Below are 17,633 nucleotides of genomic sequence, written 5' to 3'. Positions count from 1 at the left end.
GCTTCTAACCATCCATCCATCTGCCACTGATTCTTTTGCTTTTCCTTACTGTATGTTTAATAAACTCACTCACCCAAAACTGAAAATATGGCTATGGCCGATCATTCTACAGGCTGTATAAAACACGGCTATCAACAGTCACCCATCAACCTGTCACTTTTATGTTTTTAAAAGTGAGAGTCTGAATAGGTTTATATAACCAAAAGGAGCAAGGCAGACTCCTCTTCCCTTCAAGTGAACTGGGGGGGGGGGGGGGCAGCATCCAAGGAGTGTAGAAATTTCTATTGATGATGGAGAAAGAAGCTACCTTCTTAGAGGGAAAGGAAGTGTTTGGTCTAAAATGCTGCCTTTTGTCTCAAGGAAAAATCAAGCTTGCCCCCTAGTGGCAGGAAGAAGAAAGAGGTGGAGAGAAATGGTGGTGATCAGTGTGTGCCAACAGACAGAAAGGAACCTGGGAAGAGAGAGTACCAGGAAGTGGGCACCACCCATGGTGGTTGCTAGGGAACCACCATCCTACCCTCCCACCCCCCCACCACTACCACCACTCATGCAGACAACAGGCACGCCAGGGCCTTCATGGTCCATGCCTACCTTTGCGTAGTTCCTGACTCTAGAGAACTCTTGTCTTCCTTACCTCTGTGTTCCCAGCTGTCATCTTTCCTGACCTCACTCAGGCCAGACTCCTTATCACACTGCAGCACCGGACTTCAGTATTAACAAACCTATCCCTTATGACTTAGTCTGCCATCCAACCGAGGTTGCGGGAGCACCATAAGGCCAGTCTGGCTTCACCATTGTCTAGCACAGGCCTGGCACCCGAACTGATCCTACAGCACATTGGAGCTCTGGCTTGTACTGGAGGCTCGCCAGCCAGATAGCAGCTGGTTCCAGGGCAAGCAGAGGGACTTTATTAGAGAGGCCAAAAAGACATATATTTACACGGGCCATGAGGGGACATTAAGTGAGGAAGGGGCAAGATAGGATTTCCCAGCTCAGACGAGTTCCACCTTGGCATTGGGGTACACCGCCACCACGTCGTAGCCCTCTGGTGGCTTGACTCGTGCCTTGGCGTGGTTCTCGCAGTAAAGCCGCTCATCTAGGAAGAAGTAGCCACGCTGCTTGAGATTCAGGCCACAGTCGCTACACATGAAGCACTCGGGATGGTAGAGCTTGTCCCTTGCCTTGACGATGGTTCCCCTGTCATGGGGGAACAGAGGGACAGGTGACTGACAGATTCTAGGGCCCTGGAAAACAGAGGTGGGAGTCGTCGTGGTGGTGCAGGCGGGCGGGGTGGGTACTCACACGATCCCGTGGCCACAGCGCGTGCACTCTGGTAGGCCCTGCAGGCCACTCAGTGGAGCACCCAGCTTGCTGGCTGCTGGCTTGAGGTTCCGGGGACCACCAGACCCAGGCCGCTCCCCTGAAATCCAGAGTGCAGGTGGTATGAATGGGGTAGGTGAGAGAAGAACCCCGTGTTTAGCAGGATGTTGCTCCTGGACTCTGGACACCAGAAGCCTTGAGGGGAAGCCACGAGGTGATGGAGTGGAAATCAGAAAGTGAAGGCTTGGCGAAGGCACAGAAAAGGGTTGAAGAGAGAGAAAGAGAGAGAGAGATAGACAGACAGACAGACAGACAGACGGAATAAGTGTGGAGAGTGGGCTGGGGCACTGTAGGGAGAGGGGAGGGGGGAGGGGTTGGGAGTCTTACCACCTTCACCAGCCTCTAGCATTCCTTGCAAGTAGCGGAACGACCCAGACTGCTTGGGCTCCGAGGCTGTTGGCTCTGCTGGCTCCCTTAACATCCTGTATACCTCCGAACCCAGGTCCACCCTGCAGTCCCGGTTCCGAGGGAGAACCCGGGCTGTGTCAGCACTGGCAAGGAGAGAGAGATAACGATGTGAGGTTTCTAAGATCAAGCCTTAGGGGCAGGGATAAGAATGGCTAAGATTTGAAGGATTAAGATGGGCCTGGGTGCGGCTTCAAAGGCCTGGCCTCTGTCCTACCTGGGGGGTGGAGACACATGCAGAGCGCTCATCTGGGCTGGCAGGGTGACTTCATTGCTGCTGCCATTGTGAGGGACTGGAAGGCGAGGTGGCTGACCATAAGGAGATGCCAGGCCTGATCTGATGTCTTCCAGCCCGGTCCCGGAGACTGAGGACCGCCTGCTGGTGGCTGGACTGCCATCCTGTAAGAGTGAGGCTGGAGGCACTAGGAGGCCCTCTGACCTTTGAGCGTTCCTGTTACCTCTCCTCCTCCACCCTGCTATGCCAGTTGTCTGTGTCCACTGTTGAGCACTGCTCTGTCATCTCTAGGCTCCCGTAACAGCACTGGCAGCTCTCTGACCTCTGAGGATCCTACTGACGTGTACTTTCCTTCACCCTGCTATGCCAGGCCTCTATGTTAGTTGGCTGGCTATGGTGCCCAGCCAGCAAATGGGTCCATGGCTGAAGATACCAAAGGGAACTCTTATCCTATAGTCAGAAAGGACCCTTAGTGCTTTCTTGAAGGCCGTTCGGAGGCAAGTCTGAGGTGCGGGGGTGCTACCACAAGGTCAGCTCCCCTGGGCTTGCATCCTATCCCTGCTCTCCAGGAAAGCTACAAAAGACAGCTTTCTTGGGGCAGAGCAGACAAGGAGCAGAGACTGGCCCCGACCACCCCAAAAGCAGCCTAGCGTTCATGACCTGAGCTTGCCACTCAGCTTATTAAGGATGGGATAGGCTAGGGTAGGATAGGGGCTCTGTGGTGTGGGTCTGAACAGGGAGGGTCTGGGTGCCTGTGTCCATGCAGAGTCTAAAGCCGTGCTCACTCCACAGGTACACAAGCACACCCATGGCAATGTGAACAGGGGCACGCATACTTTCACAAGTGCATTTAAGACACACATGTGGGTAAGGACAATACACACACAGCAGCCAGTCTCCCTACGTACTCCTATTCATTTACGCAAGGTCACACACTGGGAGCCAGTGCAGATCATCCCTGGAAAGGCCTTGTGGTTAAACCTGAGCTGGCAGGCAAAGCAGCCTCATTTAGGGCCATGGGTGTGTCTCAACCTGGATACACACACACACACACACACACACACACACACACACACACACACATTATCATATGTATATACTCCTTTCTGCTCTGCAGTGTGGACAGAGAGCCTGGGTGAGGTCTCTTTCCTAGCAAGAAAGAGACCAGCTTGGGCTCTGGCAGCTTCTAGCACCGGAACAGTCAAGCTTGGCTCTGCCTTAATTCCCTCTGATCTTTGCAGGACAGAATCAGTTGGGTAGGATACCCCCACCCCCCCAAATTCCAACAAAAGCAAGAGGCCTCCTAGCCAAGTAGGGCCCCATCAATGCTGCTGTGGTGGCAGCAGCAGCAGCAGCAGCAGCAGCAGCAGCAGCAGCAGCAGGACCCCAGTCCCCCATCAGGCCCAATGAAAGCCCCTAGAAACCTGAGCACTCTCACACATGTGTCTGCAGGGGTAGACAGGGAGGCAGGCAGGGCTAGAACGCTAATGGGGACCAGATGGGTTGTGGTTGGGTAGGGGGTAGGACTGGGGAGGGGGTGGGGCCAAGCTCTGCAGGAGACTTCAATGGAAAAAGAGGAATGGGAGTCAGGAACCACCAGGAGGATGGAGGTCCTCACTGACCCCACCCCCACCCCCACCACCCAGCAGGGTGTGGCAGCTGACTGACTGCAGGGTCATTAGTGAGCTGCAGCCCCTCCCATGGCCACCCATGCAGCAGTTTTTCTAGGTCTGAACTCAGCGGTGACCTCAGTATGTATTTGAGTGACAGTTCTGTCACTAACTGGTACACTTTCTTTTTTTTTTTTTTTTTTTTTCATCTCTCTGCAACTGTTTCTTCCCCTAACCTGGAGAATGGGATGGTGCCCATATCATAGCTCCTCGGTAGAAGATGAAGTAAGAGAACTGACTACGCACCACCAAGCGCTTAGTGTGGTGTCGGGCTGGATGGCTGTTGGCGGGGAAACCCTGCACGCCCGCCCTTTCCTCCGTGTCCTCTCTTTGAGTGGCAGTGTACCGCAGGCTCCTCGCCCTGAGCTACAGGTGTGCTTGCTAAAGTCTCGGAAGAATGTTAATGGCGAGACGTTGGCTACTCAATGTGAACGGAGGTGAACACTGCACCTAACGGAATAGGTGGCTCGGCCTTGGGCTCTCAGCAGTCTGGGTGTTCGAGACCCCCCACCCCCCCACTCTAGAAAGCTTTCCTTAGCGCTATGCTTCGCCCACCCTAGGTGGCCCATGTGCCTTCTGTTATACATGGGCCTTGAGAAAAGAGGGTCTTCTGTGGCCTTGCAGAGAATGTGGTCCTAAGGCTGCGGTTCCCCTGTCCCATTCCACTTGGGGATATGCCCCAAGGGTGCCCTGTGTGGCCCTAGGGCTAAGTGTGGCTTCCTTCTTGTCAGATGGTTCCAGCCAGCCCCACCCCCACACTCAGAGGGTGGGAGCAGTGTGGGGACAATGAGCCCTGTGTCTGTGCTCCTGGGGACACAGCCCTGCAGGGGCGGGGAGGGTGTTTTTTTGTCGCCACCCATGGAGCCTACGACCTTTTAAGTACAAAAGGGGGGCAAGCAGCTGGGGAGACCGCTCCATTGCTTGTGGAAATTTACTCCCCTTACAGTAAGGGCCATCAGTGAGAGAGACTGTGAGGAAAAAGAATGGGGCCCGGGAGAAGCCCCTCTACAGCTGAGCCTCCCAACCCCTCAGGGAAGCCGTTCTGCACCCCAGCTTTCCAACCCCATAGGGAGCCTCTTGGCAGCCCCTGGTCCCTGGAGCCCACTGGCCTTGAGCCTCTGGTGACTGCCCTGTCCTTTCAGCACTGGTGCCCTGAGAGGAGTTGGGCATCTCACAGGAACTGCCCATCTTCTGCTCCTTGTTGCCTGGGTTTTCTGCCAAATCTGTCCTCCTTTCTCTGCCCAAAGGGCTTCAGATAAAGCAAAGCAAACTCCTAAGATGGAGAAGATTCCGAGGACAAGCTGAAGTCTGGGACAAAGGACCTAAGAGCCTCTTGGTAGCTGTGCCTTGCCTCATCCTCTGCCTTACCCAGCCCTACCTTCTCACTGCTCTGACCTCTGACCCCACGGCGCAATCGTCCCTGGGCTTGTACATGCTCACTGAGGACATGTCCTCTTCCCACTCCCTCCGGTCCTGGTCCTAAAGTTTGGGCTTGGATACCCTTCCTCTGGGGAGCCTCCTCTGCCTTCTTGTTGAAAGCTTCCTCTCTATTCTGGTTCTTTTCCTTCAGTATGGAGAGAGCAGACAAACGCAGACCCCAGAAGCCACTCCTCACATGTTGGATGGTCTGGATCAAGCCACATCACAGATTAGCCCAGGACTGACCTTGTCCAAAAGCTGTGGTCTAGGTATATGCCTCTGGTGCACTTGGCTACCCCTCTCCTGAGATCCTACAGTTGCCAGTTCCCTCACTCTCCTGAAGGCCGGCAACAGTTGCAACTTCTATGTGACACCAAGAGAGAACTCTCCAACCCCAGACAGAGTACATAAGGCGAATGCAAGACAGGAGTGGCCATAGCCTAAGATCCCTCACAGCTTGAGGCTGCCATCTCCCCGCCCCCCCCCCCCATCTCTCTCCAAGCCTGTTGCCTTCTTTTTGATCGGGCATCTTTGGGTATGGGAGTAAACCTTAGCTCCTCGTGTGGAAACCCTGAGCCAAGACCTAGCCCAAGACTCAGCCTGTCACAGGCACCCTTGCCAAGAATGCAGGATAACTTGGCATCAGGACAAGCCTACTGCAGGTGCTCACTCCCTCAGGAGCAAGGGGTAGAGGCAGGCATGTCCCAGAGAAGCCTTCTACTTTTGTATGTCCTGGCCATCTGAATATGGGTGAAATCTGTAGGCGGTGCCTGGCTCCTGTGCCCTTGGTTCACTCTGAGGCGCTGGACCAGGCCAGCAGTGTCTGTACATACCTGTGACTCAGGATCGATGTGGATCCTATGTGCCTGTGCCTTGTCCTCAGGGGCGCTGGGCCAGTTCTTGTTCTCAGGCCTGCAGCAGGAATTGGGGTGGTGAGATAGATCTGCCTATCAGTCCCCCCACCCATGCCTGAGAACCAGGGAAGGGGGCGGCTTAGGCTTGGGGCTCAGAGCAGGGAGAAGGGCGATGTCTCAACATGCCCCTCCCCTCCAGCGTAGTAGTGTCTGCAGAAGCAAGGAGCTAAGAGCTCAGGTCTGTTGCCCTCCTGGGTCAGGGGTGTGTGTTCCCTTCCCTGCCAGTGGCCTCTTGCCTTTCTTTGCAGGAGAGGCCTTGCAGCTCAGACACTCTTCTCCCTCACTGTGGCCCGCAGAAACTCTACTCCAGGCGGCTCAGATCACAGCAAGGCAAGCCAGGCCTCACACATGGATTAGCCGGGAGCCAGTCCCGTTCATCCTCTGACCTCCATAGCCTCTGGCCGGGGCCTGGGTGGCTCTCAGGGAGGTGAAATGAAGGCTGTGGGGGAGCACCTCCCCTCCTGCGGCCTCCACCCACTCAGGCAGAGTCATCACTGATGTCTGCCCAGCCCAGATGGGAAACAGGCCATTAGGAAATTCCTGCTTCGCCATAGAAACCAAAAGCCAAACACCACTCAGGAGGGAGAAAAACATCGTAAACCTGCCATAAGCAGGACAGACAGGCCTAAAGGCGATGGGCTGGGCCCTGCCACTCAGTAGCTCCATGAAAGGCAAGCCTGGGTTGGCAGGCAATGTATATAGCAAGGCTGGCTAGATAGTGGAAATAATGTCCCTAAACCAAGAGGCCTCCTGGGACCTTTCAAGTGCTCACTCTTGCCTCCTCTCCTTGGTTGGTTCAGAGATTTTTTTTTATTTATTTATTATTTTGAGACAAAGTCTCTCTCTATAGTCCTGGAGCTCACTAGGTAGACCAGGTTGGCCTTGAATTTACAGCCATCCACCTACCTCTGCTTCCTAGTGCTGGGATTAAAAGTGTGTGCTGCCACACCCGGCTCAATGGCTCAGTGGCCTAACACCGTGTCCACACTGACCCTGTGCTCCTCGCCTCTATTCAGGCTGCACAGAGTCTTCTGGAGGGCAAGCCTTTCCTCACAGCCCTGTCTGTAGCCAGCCACTCAGCCAGGTTCCCGAGTGACTGATTCCTTTAAAATAGCTCCAGCCGTGTCCTCTGCCTACTCTGAACTCCAGTATGGCACACCAGGTATGCCTTTTACCTCCTAGTTTTCTAAGCACCTGCCTGGAATGGCACAAGCCTGGGGTCTAAGGGTCAGAGGGCGCAAAGTGCTCAGTGCTAGGAGAGAGTGAGCCACGGTGTCAGATAAAGATGGAGGGCTTAGCCATGTATTGAGTCCACTTTTGGGGGGGGGGGTGCAGGTGACTCCAGTTGTCCATCTTTAAACAAAAGAAGAAGCAAAGGTCAGGCTATGCGAAGGTCCCACGTGACAGAAATAGAGACCACCTGTGGCAGAGCCGTAGTTGATATGATCTATGGAACAGGCCCAATCGATGTGATCTGACTTGAAGTGTTGGATGCCTGGCTTTGGCTCCACGTAAAATAAGTCTCAAGGGAAACAAGGCCTTTCCTGAATATCCCAGGCTGTTGGGGGAGTCAGCAGAGCACCAGAGGCAAGGAAGCTGGTAGAAGAATGCCAGGTCCCTCCCTCTAGCCAGGTCATGAGGGAGACCCTCTGCAGAGCCCATTCAAGGGCTAGAGGAGGTATCTGGGGCTCAGGCATTAAGCCTTGAGGAATGGGCTGGACAGGGTGCACGGACAGAGGCCTTGTAGATGGGCCCAATAGGAAGAGTTGGGTTGAGGCTCTAGCGTAGGTGGCTAGGTCATCAAATCCCTGCCAAGTCTGGTGTGAGGGAGGACGGGAGATAGTGGGAGGGGGAGAAAGCCCTGTGTTTTTATTCTGACTCTAGTGAGCCTGGCGCCTCCTCACAAGGCATCCCCTGATGCGGGACGGGAGAAGTTTGGGGGCGGAGCTAAAGCTCACACTGGAAGGCAGATGGCCCTTTGACAAGGGCCACATGCTCTCATCTGCTCCATGGCCACTGAGACTGTAATTCCCCAAATGCAACAGGGTAGTGGCCTCCTGGCTCCATCCATGCCTAGATTGGAACAAATGAGCAGGGAAGGAAGGAAGGAAGGGGACCTCCACCCCGCTACCATCCCTGACATCATTCTCTCTGGGAATCTCCTGACTCAGGACCCTTTGAGCCTCCCCACCGCTCCGCCATTCCCTAGGGCTGCCCTCATTCACGCTAGAGAACAAAGCCAGAGGTGAGTCAGGGCCCAGGAACCCAGCCAAGCTGCGAGGCTTCAGAGGCTACTTGCGGGCAAAGCTTTCCTTAACCAGCCATGCCTCAGCCTGGCAGAGAGGAAGGAATGGGCTCCTGGGGACACCTAAGATAGAACCGTCTAGATGGAGCTGGGTGGGGGTCCCTGCTGTGTGCCAAATGGAGCACAGACTTTCAGTGGGGCTGCTCAGAGCCAAGGGCACATCTGGGATGCCTGACCCCAATAGGGACCTGGTCACAAACAGGGGCTACCTTATAAGCCTTCTGGTCACATGTAAAGCCTCTGAGCCAACGGATGGGTCAGGCATGGGTTAACTGGGTTGTGGTTTGGGGATGGTTTTTGCCCACACAGATCCACAGGGGGTCGTGGAAAGTCCCTGCTAGCAGCAGCGATTATTGTGGCAAATGTGAGCTAGCTGTGTCTCTAGGCCCAGGCAGGGAAGGCAGCCTGGGAGATCTCACTCAGCTAGAAGGAAGCCAACTGCTAGTGGGAACTGATTAAAGAGCCAGGGCCTGAGCAAGGCAGAGGCCTGAGCCTTCATCCCAGCACCTTTGTCCACAACCCCATCCCTATGATGGGATGCACAGAGTTACACGGTCCATGGAAGGAAAGCTTGTTCCAAATCCAGATTAAACCAGAGCAGAGTCATAGGCCCTGGTAAAGACAGCTGTAGAGGCAGAACAGCTGTGGGATCGGTCAGAAAGGCTGGCAGCCACTAAAGGAAGGAGGGAGGAGGGAGGGGGAGGAGGGAGGAGGGAGGAGGGAGGGGGAGGAGGGAGGGAGGAAGGACAGAGAGGAGAGAGAGAGAGAGAGCTCCTGTGCATTTACTCTCTATTGCTTGGTTATGTGGCTTTAAGTGCCCTCTACCTCGCTAGTTTCATCTGTAAAATGGGGCCTATGCTAGGTTTTACATTTTAAGGTTTGAAAATGAGCTATTCATCAAACTGGTCCCTTGGATGAGGGGGAAAGGATTGAGGTGGGTTGTTGCTGTTGCTGTTCTGAGATAAGATCTTACCACACAGCTCAGGTTAAGCTTGAACTCTTGCTTCTCCTATCTCAGCCTTCCAGGTACGGGGACAACAGGTGCGTGCCACCACCCAGCGTTAGATCTTATTTCTGCTGCCACAAGGGCAACAAAAGCACTCTGAGCCCTGAATTGTAGAGGCTGCTCCCAGCTCTAACCGGAGCTATTCAGGCACCCTGCCCTCCCCCCCCCCCCGCCCCGCCCCCAGCTCCTTAGGTCGGTCCCGGGATGAGGTGCTCAGAGTTCAGGCAGTGTTGGTTCAGCTCACCAGGCTGGGCAGCACATACTCCCCCCCCACCCCCCCCCCATCTCCTCTCACCTGTCTGGCCCACGCTCACCTGCTTACGGAGAGTGTGAGATGATCGTGGCAGCCTTTGATACGGTTCTGGGCCTCCAGGTGTGTCATGAGCTCTGTGCTCTCGCCGTTGATGGCTTGGATCAGGTCACCTGGGCACAGGGCAGCCAGGGCAGCTTTGCTCCCAGCATGAACCTGTGGTTAGAAGATCACATGGTTGGCACAGTCTTTCGGTGACCTTCTACACTAGATTTCCGTCAACCTCAGAAGTCAGTGTGACTTACCTGTAAGTGAGCAAACCAAGAGCCTGGCTGAGGCTCCCTTGTGGCCTCTGATTTCAAAACTTCAGTCTCCAGCCCCTTCAGACCTTATTAGATGTAAGGACATATGAGGGGGTTTCCTCTAGCCGGGGACAAGTGGATGCCACTTTATAGTCTGTATGGGTACACTAAGACATGCAAAGGGACAGACACCCAGACACACAAGGACACATTTACTCAGATGCACACAGAGCATGGGCATGTCCTAAGTATTTCACTCGCCATACCCTACTCGAGCAGCCCTTGACCTTAGTTGAATCTCACCTCTCAGGCCCACCATACAACCATCTGTTCCCACATGCTATGGTTAACCCCATCTAAACACCTGTAGGGTGCTCCAAAGCACCAGACAGAACTCCCATCTTTACTTCCACACGCTGCGCCTTCCACCTGGTGTGTTCTCCTGACTCATTAACCTAGCCTACTAACTAGCCCTCTCTTCCTTCAGGCTTTAGCACAGAGCCCAGTTCCTCTGACAGTAACCCCTTGTGCCTTGTGCCCGCATTACCTGCCCCCCTTGCTAATGCATTATTACGATTAAAGGAAGAAGTGTGTACATCTTGCCTCTTTAGGCAAGTTCAAAGCCATCCAGTTCCCACTACTAGCCTATACTCTGGGGGTCTTAACTTCATCTGCAGGACCTGCAGGACCCCCTAGTGTCTTCTATTAACCCCAACAGACTCAAGTGACCTTTGGTCATCTGATGAAGGTCGTGTGAGGAGGGAGGGGAAGGGCTCAGGGTATCCAAATAAGAGCCCTGGGCACGGAGGCGGCAGGGCACCCTGGAAACAAATAGAGAACAGACAGGGAGTCTTCATTCCTACCCGGTATCAATAGCCGGCACCTCTCTGTGGTTTAAGAGTTGCTGATGACCTTGTTCCTATCAGTGGGACTGGGGTGGGAACTCTTGGCAACCCAGGCAGGCTCAGCTCAACCAGTTCCCAATAGAGAGTGGACAAAGCCAGGTGCTGGCAGTTCCTTGGCTAGAAGCTGGACGTGGGCACTGCCCAAGCCGCCTTGCCCTGAAATAGTGTGCCTCAAGAAATATCTTTTTCTCCTCCCAACCCCCAACATGTGGTATGCATATACTCCATGCGTTCGTGCCTGTATGCTCTCTTGCCTCCTGTGTGCGCGTGTATAGAAGCCAGGGGTTGGCATCCAGTGTCCTCCTCTGTTGCTTTCTGCCTTTATTGTTTTGAGGCAGGGTCTTTTTGTTTCTTTGTTTGTGGGTTGTTGTTTTGTTTTTCCAGACAGGGTTTCTCTGTGTAGCCCTGGCTGTCCTGGAACTTGCTCTGTAGACCAGGCCGGCCTCGAACTCAGATCCGCCTGCCTCTGCCGTCTGAGTGCACTAGCGGGCAATTCTTGTTGAACCTGGAGTTCACCATTTCTGGCGAGACTATCTGGCCCGTGAGCTTCTGGGATCTGTCTTGTCTGGCACCACCTACCCCAGTGCAGGTTACAGTCATGCTTTGCCATATCCAGATTTCCCATGAGCCCTTGGGATCCAAACTCAGATCCTTAGGCAAGCATTTTACCTACAAAGCCATCTCTCTAGACTTGCACCTGGCTTTTTTATTGGGGGGGGGTGGGGGGTGGGCTAGAGATTAAACTCGGTCCACGAGTTTACATGGCAAGCACTTCACTGCGTTATCTCCCCATCTCCCTCAAGGAACGTTCTCTTATAAAGCGCGATGCCTTAGCCAACCAGTCCACCATAAATATTCACTCACTGGGCTTGGGCGCCAGGCACTTGCACAAGCCTGTCCTCTTGGGGGCAGGTGCCCACTTGGCACCATCTGATCCCATTCTCCTGTGAAGCTTTTGCTCAGGGTTCCCTGCTCTTCATGAAATACCTGGTGCCTGCCAGCACTTTACCAGGTCTGCACAGGGCAACCTCTCAGTCACTAGGTGAAGCCACAGCTATCCTCATGCCCTACCTACAGATGGACAAAGAGGGCCTCGGAGCAGGGGCACACCTGGCCTAGCCCCCCAGTGGACAGGAGTCTTCTTCCTCAGGGCTTGCTGGCTACAAGATGACTCAGCCAGCACAAGGGATGTATTCAGGTCCCTGTAGGTGGAGGAAGTTCCTGGAAGCAGAGGTGGCTGGGATGTGGCCAGCTCCATTGAGCTTAGGGAGTTCTGGTCAAAGAGGGCTCGAAGCCAGGAAACGGTGACTCCCAACTGCCCTCAGCCTGCATTGTCTCCCGAGTTCTCAAGGCAAGCCCATTTCCTAGACTGGGCAACCGAGGTCCAAAGAAGACAAAGAAATGTTTAATAAATGGCTGAGTCCGAATTCTAACCCCAGGTCAGCTAGGTCCAAATCAAAGCTTACACTGTTAACCACTGTGCTTTTCTGCAAAAAGAAAGAGCGCGTCCCAGGTGGGGATAACATTCCAGGTGGGGACCCAGCATTATAACGGCTTATCTAGGAGAGGTGGAACGAGGCTTGTGTGACTTGTAGCATCATTAGTGAAGGGAACAAGGGAGTGACTAAGTCAGAGAAGTCACAGGGATCAGATTGTGTAGCGTCTACAGGCCCTGGGGTGAGACACTGGCGTTTCTCATGGGGTTGGGAACCACGGAATATTCTATTCAAGGAAATCACTGGATGGGGTGGAATTTTGCCAGTAGTTTAGCTGTGTGGTACAAGATAACCAGACAGACCAAAGAAAGAAGGGAGCAGTAAGGTCAGAGCCTTACTGCTGGGCTCAGACTAGGGTCTGAGCCAGTCCTCTCCACCTGCTGCTTTTGAGCCCCTGCTGTGCCCACTGCAGAAGCCTGTGGTGGGTGGGAGCCACAGAGGGTCGTATTATCTCTCCAAAGAGGCCTGGATTCTGGCTCATATCCCCCTTTCTCTGTGTACTTTAACTTCTCTGCCTCAGTGTCCCAGTCTACAGTGTGAGGCCAGGAGTAGCAAGGATTGTTATGGGGACTTCCGGGGACACTTATGGCACATAACATCTCTATAGAGGCTAGGCATACAGCAATGCTCCTTCCAGGGACTGGTTGCTGGGGAGGTGCAGATTCCAACACCGGATAGGGTGGGGCCTGGCACACTGCGATGCTTGGACAAGGCCAGTAGCCATTGGTTTGCCTATAAGGAAGAAGCCCTGTACATCGTTCTTGGGGATCCCAGAGGCTTCCTGGGCCACGACTGTGAGCTTCCAGCCCAGCTAAACATCAGCTGCCCCACTGTCTGCATGAGGCTCTCCCTTTCTACTGGATTCTGGGTAAGGAAGACTCCAGAGACACAAGAGGAGCTCTGAAAGGGATACATGAAGGGATCTAGATGCCCTTTAGTGAGGACACTCCCACATATCATTAGTCCTGTAAGTGTTGCCCCTCAGGTACCTGCTAGGCAAGTTGTGACCTGTGCCTCCCATGCTCTGTAAATCTCCCAAATCCCACCCAAACCCAGGCTCAGTCACCCTGGCTCCTTATGTCTGAGCTACTGCCACATTACTTTTGGGGGATAAAGGGGATTTTTTTTTCTTTCCCAAACTGTCCGTCCATCAGGGGCTCACATTTCCTCCCACCAAGTCTCCCATCAGTGCCAAACAAGGCCGGGGCAGCCTCTGCTGACGTGTGGAGGCCTTTCCCTGTTGGACAGGCAGCCGCGTGGGCAACAGATGTCTTAGCTCTCAGCCGCCTGCGGCAGTCAGCCCTGGCCACTGAGCCTGTCAGCGGCCTCACACCCAGGGTGCCTGGCCTGCTGGCTGGCCTAACACCCTCATTAGTCCTCCTCTGCAGATACATGGTATGACCCACCAGGCAGACATAGATGCTCTGCCTGCCCCCCACCCTCACCTCCCCACCCCACCCCAACCCTCTCCAACACACACAGAGGGGGGATCTCTAGGGCTAACGGGGAGATGGAAGAGTCCCGGATGTGCTGAAGGCAGACCTCACTTGGCCCCAGGGACCTAGTGGTGAAGACAGATGTGGGAGGCCTCCTAGGACAGCTGGTCCTGCCTGTCACCAAGGCCCCCATATAGAGGATTCCACCGGTCCACACCCTCCCAGTGTCTACTTCTTCCGTAACCACTGAAGTCTCTAAATGCTTGGGCCAGAGTAGAAGAAGGTGGTTCTCAGATCCCTGGACCCAAGTCCCCAAAGACTCAAAACAGCCTCTGTGGGGAGAAGGGATGTCCATATCCCATAACTGTCCCCTCCCTCCCTCCCTCCAAACTGGGAGCCACCAAGAACAGAGGCTGAGTTCTCTTCTCTTTTGGCTCCAAGGCTGGGGATCCCCTGCCTCGGGCCTGGGGCTCCTCCCCTGTGCTGTCTTCAGACCAACCACCTCTGTAAGGCTGTGCCCACTCCTCTTCCTCCTTGGCCCAGGTCTAGGAGCAGGGTATGGTCCTGGGACCCTTGAGGAACTGGGCTGAGGCTGTCCTGGTCCCTGGCTTTGTGTTAGCTTGTAAGGAAGGGGATCACGCCTCATAGTCTCCCCCTGGCCTGGAAGCCAACAATCCCTCTTGGTCACTTCCCCTCCAGTGACTGAGGTCAGAGAGGAGAAATTGAAGTTCAGAGTGGGGGAAGTGGGTGAGCTTCTCGGAACAGCAGATCCTCAGAGGACCTCCCAGACCTTTGATAGGAGAAATGGGCTTTCAGTTACTTTGCCCCAAAACTTCAGGCAGGGTTGGGTCTGAGGAGTTTCTGGGCCTCTGTAGAGCTGTCCAGACTCCTGGCCAATGTCTGAGGGTTCTTCCCCGGCTCACAGTGATTCTCTTAAAGAAACTCAGCAGCGGGGAAACTGGTGTGTGAACTCTTGGGGAGTCTCCACCAAACGGGGCAGGCAGGCTGTGCGGGAAGAGGGGTAGTGCTGCGCTGCCCAGCTGAAACTCCCCTCCACAGCATGCAGGTCACCCAGATCAACTCTCTGCTTTCAAGCTTTGGACACGTCGAGGATCGGGGGTCCTGGGTCTACTACAAGGGCAAAGTCTCAGCCCTGGGACCATCCCGCTACCCCGCGGGGGTTGGACTCACCCGCGAGATGGTGAGGGGCGCGCTGAAGTCCCGGCCGCCCACCAGTCGGAAGCCCCAGGGAGAAGGGCCGCGCAGGGTCACCGAGTGGGGCATCGCGGGCCTGAGCTGCAGCCAGAGCTGGAGCCGGACACGGAGGAGTCGCCGCCGCCGTTGCCGCCGCCTGGCCGCCGCGCCCCGCCCCCGGGCTGCCCGCCTCCGAACCCCCCTCCGTCTGTGCCCGCGCCCCGCGCGCACACCGATTGGCCCTGCAGACTCCCGACCCTCCCACTTTGGGGGCTCTGAGGATCCGCCCCTCACTTTCCCAGGCTAAACCCCACACACCCCCACCCGCTTATTGAAGCCCCCTAGAATAGGGTCCTCTTCGATGTCTGAGTCCCGCCTGGCTGTGGAGCCGAGCCGGCTGTGGGAGCTCAGACACTAGGCACCGGCCCTTTGAAGTCTCTTTTACGGGCCGGTGCTCTAGCTGGGGGAGGGATGCAGGGCTGCGGTGGCTCTGATGGGGGATGGGACCGCGCCTTCTTCCCAAACCACTTCCAGGTTCAGGAAGGCCTACCTGCCTCCCCATCTCTCCCCAACCGAAGCCCTCTGAACATCAGCACAGATGGAACTTTGGGCCTGAGGAGCCCTGGGTTAGGGACTTAGACCCAGGACAGCACCAGTCTATGGGTCTATTACCCGGCTGGGGGTGGGTGTGGGTGGAGCAGGAACAGAAAGGTGCCCAAACTAGTTTGCAAAGGCCAAGCTGATTTCCTAGAGGAGTTGACCTCTGTCTGGCGTCTTTCTAGATGCAAGGTGCATGATATTTCCTGGTACCCCTCTGCTTTTTGGGCCTTCTCTCCCTTCGAGTCATCTTGTTGGCCAGGAGTGTTGTGTCTTTTAGCTTTCTGGAAAGGAAGAGCGGCTGGAGAAGGAAGTATTTGGAGCTCTTCCCCCAGGGCCCTTCTCTCCCCACGGTCTTCACTTCCAACCCCTGCACTCCAGGGCATGTCCTTTTTCCTCTGGAAGTGCCATGGTTTGTCCAGGCCACTCACTCTCTGGGTATCTGATCACATCAGCCCTCAACAGCTTCTCCAGACCCAGAGGCGGCTCCAACTGTAGTCAGTATTGTTGGCAGCCCTGTGCTCCATCTTAGCCGAAGGTAAGGGCCCTGTTAGGATGCTCACGGGGCGTGAGACGAGAGGGGACTATTAGATCTCTAACACCTGGCAAAAAGAGGGACTGCTTGAAAGATTCAAAGTAAAACGTGTCCATCCAGGACTCCTTGAGAGGTACAAAGTAGGGGTGTCCCATGCAGGGATGTCTTCCTGGTAGGGAGGGTGCTGCTATCTTCTCAGCTGGGAGAGGAAAAGACAAGGATTATGTGTGTGGCACTGATGCATGTTTGAGTGTGTGGAGGGAGAGAAGGACACCCAGAGAGTAGACACTGGGCTCACAGTACTGTGTGGCAGAGGAGGTTTATGCTTGGCCTTATGCGAACATGGGCTCACATGGACGGACAGACGTATGGGAAGGGCCAACAGAATAGTAGGTCTCTACATGGTCTCTGGTGGCTGTAGACCAGGAATTCCCAGCAATTAGATCCTACTAAATGGAGTAGAATGGGTTCAGCCACCATTAACCACTGTTTGTCCTGAGGGTTGACTATATATCACGTGGGCCATGGTCAGAGACACCCTCATCTGGACTCTTAAGAGCCAGAGCAAATGTGACAGTGATGAACCTTACTGGGGGTGGGGGGGTGGAGGGAAAAAGAGCAGGAATCTTCAGGAATCTGTGGAAGTTCCCTCCCAGTGCACCTCAGTACCTCAGAGTGGATTCTGGGAACTTTCACCAGATGTTCTTGCTTCTCTCTATTGATCTATACGTCTCCAAGACCTGCCATCTTCCCATCCTGAAATCCCGCTGTTACCTTCTCTTGGGAAGGGATGTGTCATAGTCTTCCTGGATAGGACCTTGCTGGTTGGTTTCTTCAGAAGCGTCTCTCACAGGACTGGAGATGAGGCTGGAAGGGGGAGGATGGTTCTAGAATCTGCTATATAAACATTGTGCAGGGTCTGGGCAGCTTAGAAGGACACACAATAACTCAGGTCCATGGCTGTCATCATCCACATGGGCTCTTGGTGACAGAGCACCAGAGGCCCGCCTCTAAAGGCATCTTCCTATAAGAGAAAGGCCTGGGAAGGCTCTACTCCTGGAGGGTGGGGGTAGTCCTTAGCAGCAGACATACTGTGTGGCTATTCCTGGGGTAACCTGAGGTTAGACCAGTCAACCAAGTGTCTGGTCATGTGGCTTTTCCAATACGTCTAAGACACCCTCCATGAAGACCTTGTAGTTTCCTTCCTGCTTTGAAGGCCTTGGTCCTGGAGGATTGCCGTGTTGCTGAATCCCTGTCGAGGTGGTGTAGCAAGTTCCAAGGCAGCCGTAAAAGCTAGAGACTTTCTTAAGGTGGGGAGGGGTGGTGGCTGGTCATCTCTGCTCTAGTGGCCTTCATGTGTCCTCAGGCATGTGGACTGCTCTTTTGTGCATTTCTCATGCATCCAACAAAAAGTGTATTGAGTGGCCTCCATGTGCCAAGGCTTGGGGCTGCCAAGGTCTAGGGTTGAGGTACCCATGAGGGTAAGAACTGTGCCTATCTCACTTTCTCCAGCAATCAACAGAAAACTTGGCTATTAACATTTGCTATTAACAATGTCCTAACTGCTATGGGAGTCATTATCTT

General features: G+C 54.6%; 1 protein-coding gene across 3 annotated transcripts; it reads right to left on the bottom strand.

Moving 5' to 3' along the window:
- Positions 1-837: 837 nt before the first annotated feature.
- PDLIM4 (PDZ and LIM domain 4) lies at positions 838-15,112 on the bottom strand. Of its 3 annotated transcripts, XM_084763271.1 has the most exons (7): positions 14,915-15,105; positions 9,649-9,800; positions 5,943-6,021; positions 2,003-2,184; positions 1,708-1,871; positions 1,303-1,420; positions 838-1,197 (listed from the first exon to the last, which is right to left on the bottom strand). In XM_084763271.1, the coding sequence occupies exons 1-7, from the start codon at positions 15,005-15,007 to the stop codon at positions 993-995; spliced, it is 993 nt and encodes a 330-aa protein (XP_084619397.1). In that variant the 5' UTR covers positions 15,008-15,105; the 3' UTR covers positions 838-992. The 3 variants fall into 3 exon arrangements, with proteins under 3 accessions (XP_084619397.1, XP_084619398.1, XP_084619399.1); XM_084763272.1 differs by lacking the exons at positions 9,649-9,800; positions 14,915-15,105 and adding an exon at positions 6,260-6,439; XM_084763273.1 differs by lacking the exon at positions 1,303-1,420 and having other exon boundaries at positions 985-1,197; positions 14,915-15,112.
- Between the last annotated feature and the right edge of the window lie 2,521 nt (positions 15,113-17,633).

The sequence above is a fragment of the Acomys minous genome (assembly GCF_964271855.1).
Source record: "Acomys minous genome assembly, chromosome: 16".
Taxonomy (NCBI): Eukaryota; Metazoa; Chordata; class Mammalia; order Rodentia; family Muridae; genus Acomys; species Acomys minous.
The sequence above is the reverse complement of the archived record's forward strand: the minus strand, read 5'-3'. Positions and strand labels throughout refer to the sequence as shown.

What these genes read in the sequence shown, in the direction of transcription:
- PDLIM4 (XM_084763271.1), bottom strand. Translation starts at nt 15,007, where the DNA reads ATGCCCCACTCGGTGACCCTGCGCGGCCCTTCTCCCTGGGGCTTCCGA. An exon ending in CTCACACTCTCCGTAAGCAG is followed by an intron (nt 6,022 to 9,648) that starts GTGAGCGTGGGC and finishes TTCCTGCTGCAG; the next exon opens with GCCTGAGAACAAGAACTGGC. An exon ending in GCTAGAGGCTGGTGAAGGTG is followed by an intron (nt 1,421 to 1,707) that starts GTAAGACTCCCA and finishes TCTGGATTTCAG; the next exon opens with GGGAGCGGCCTGGGTCTGGT.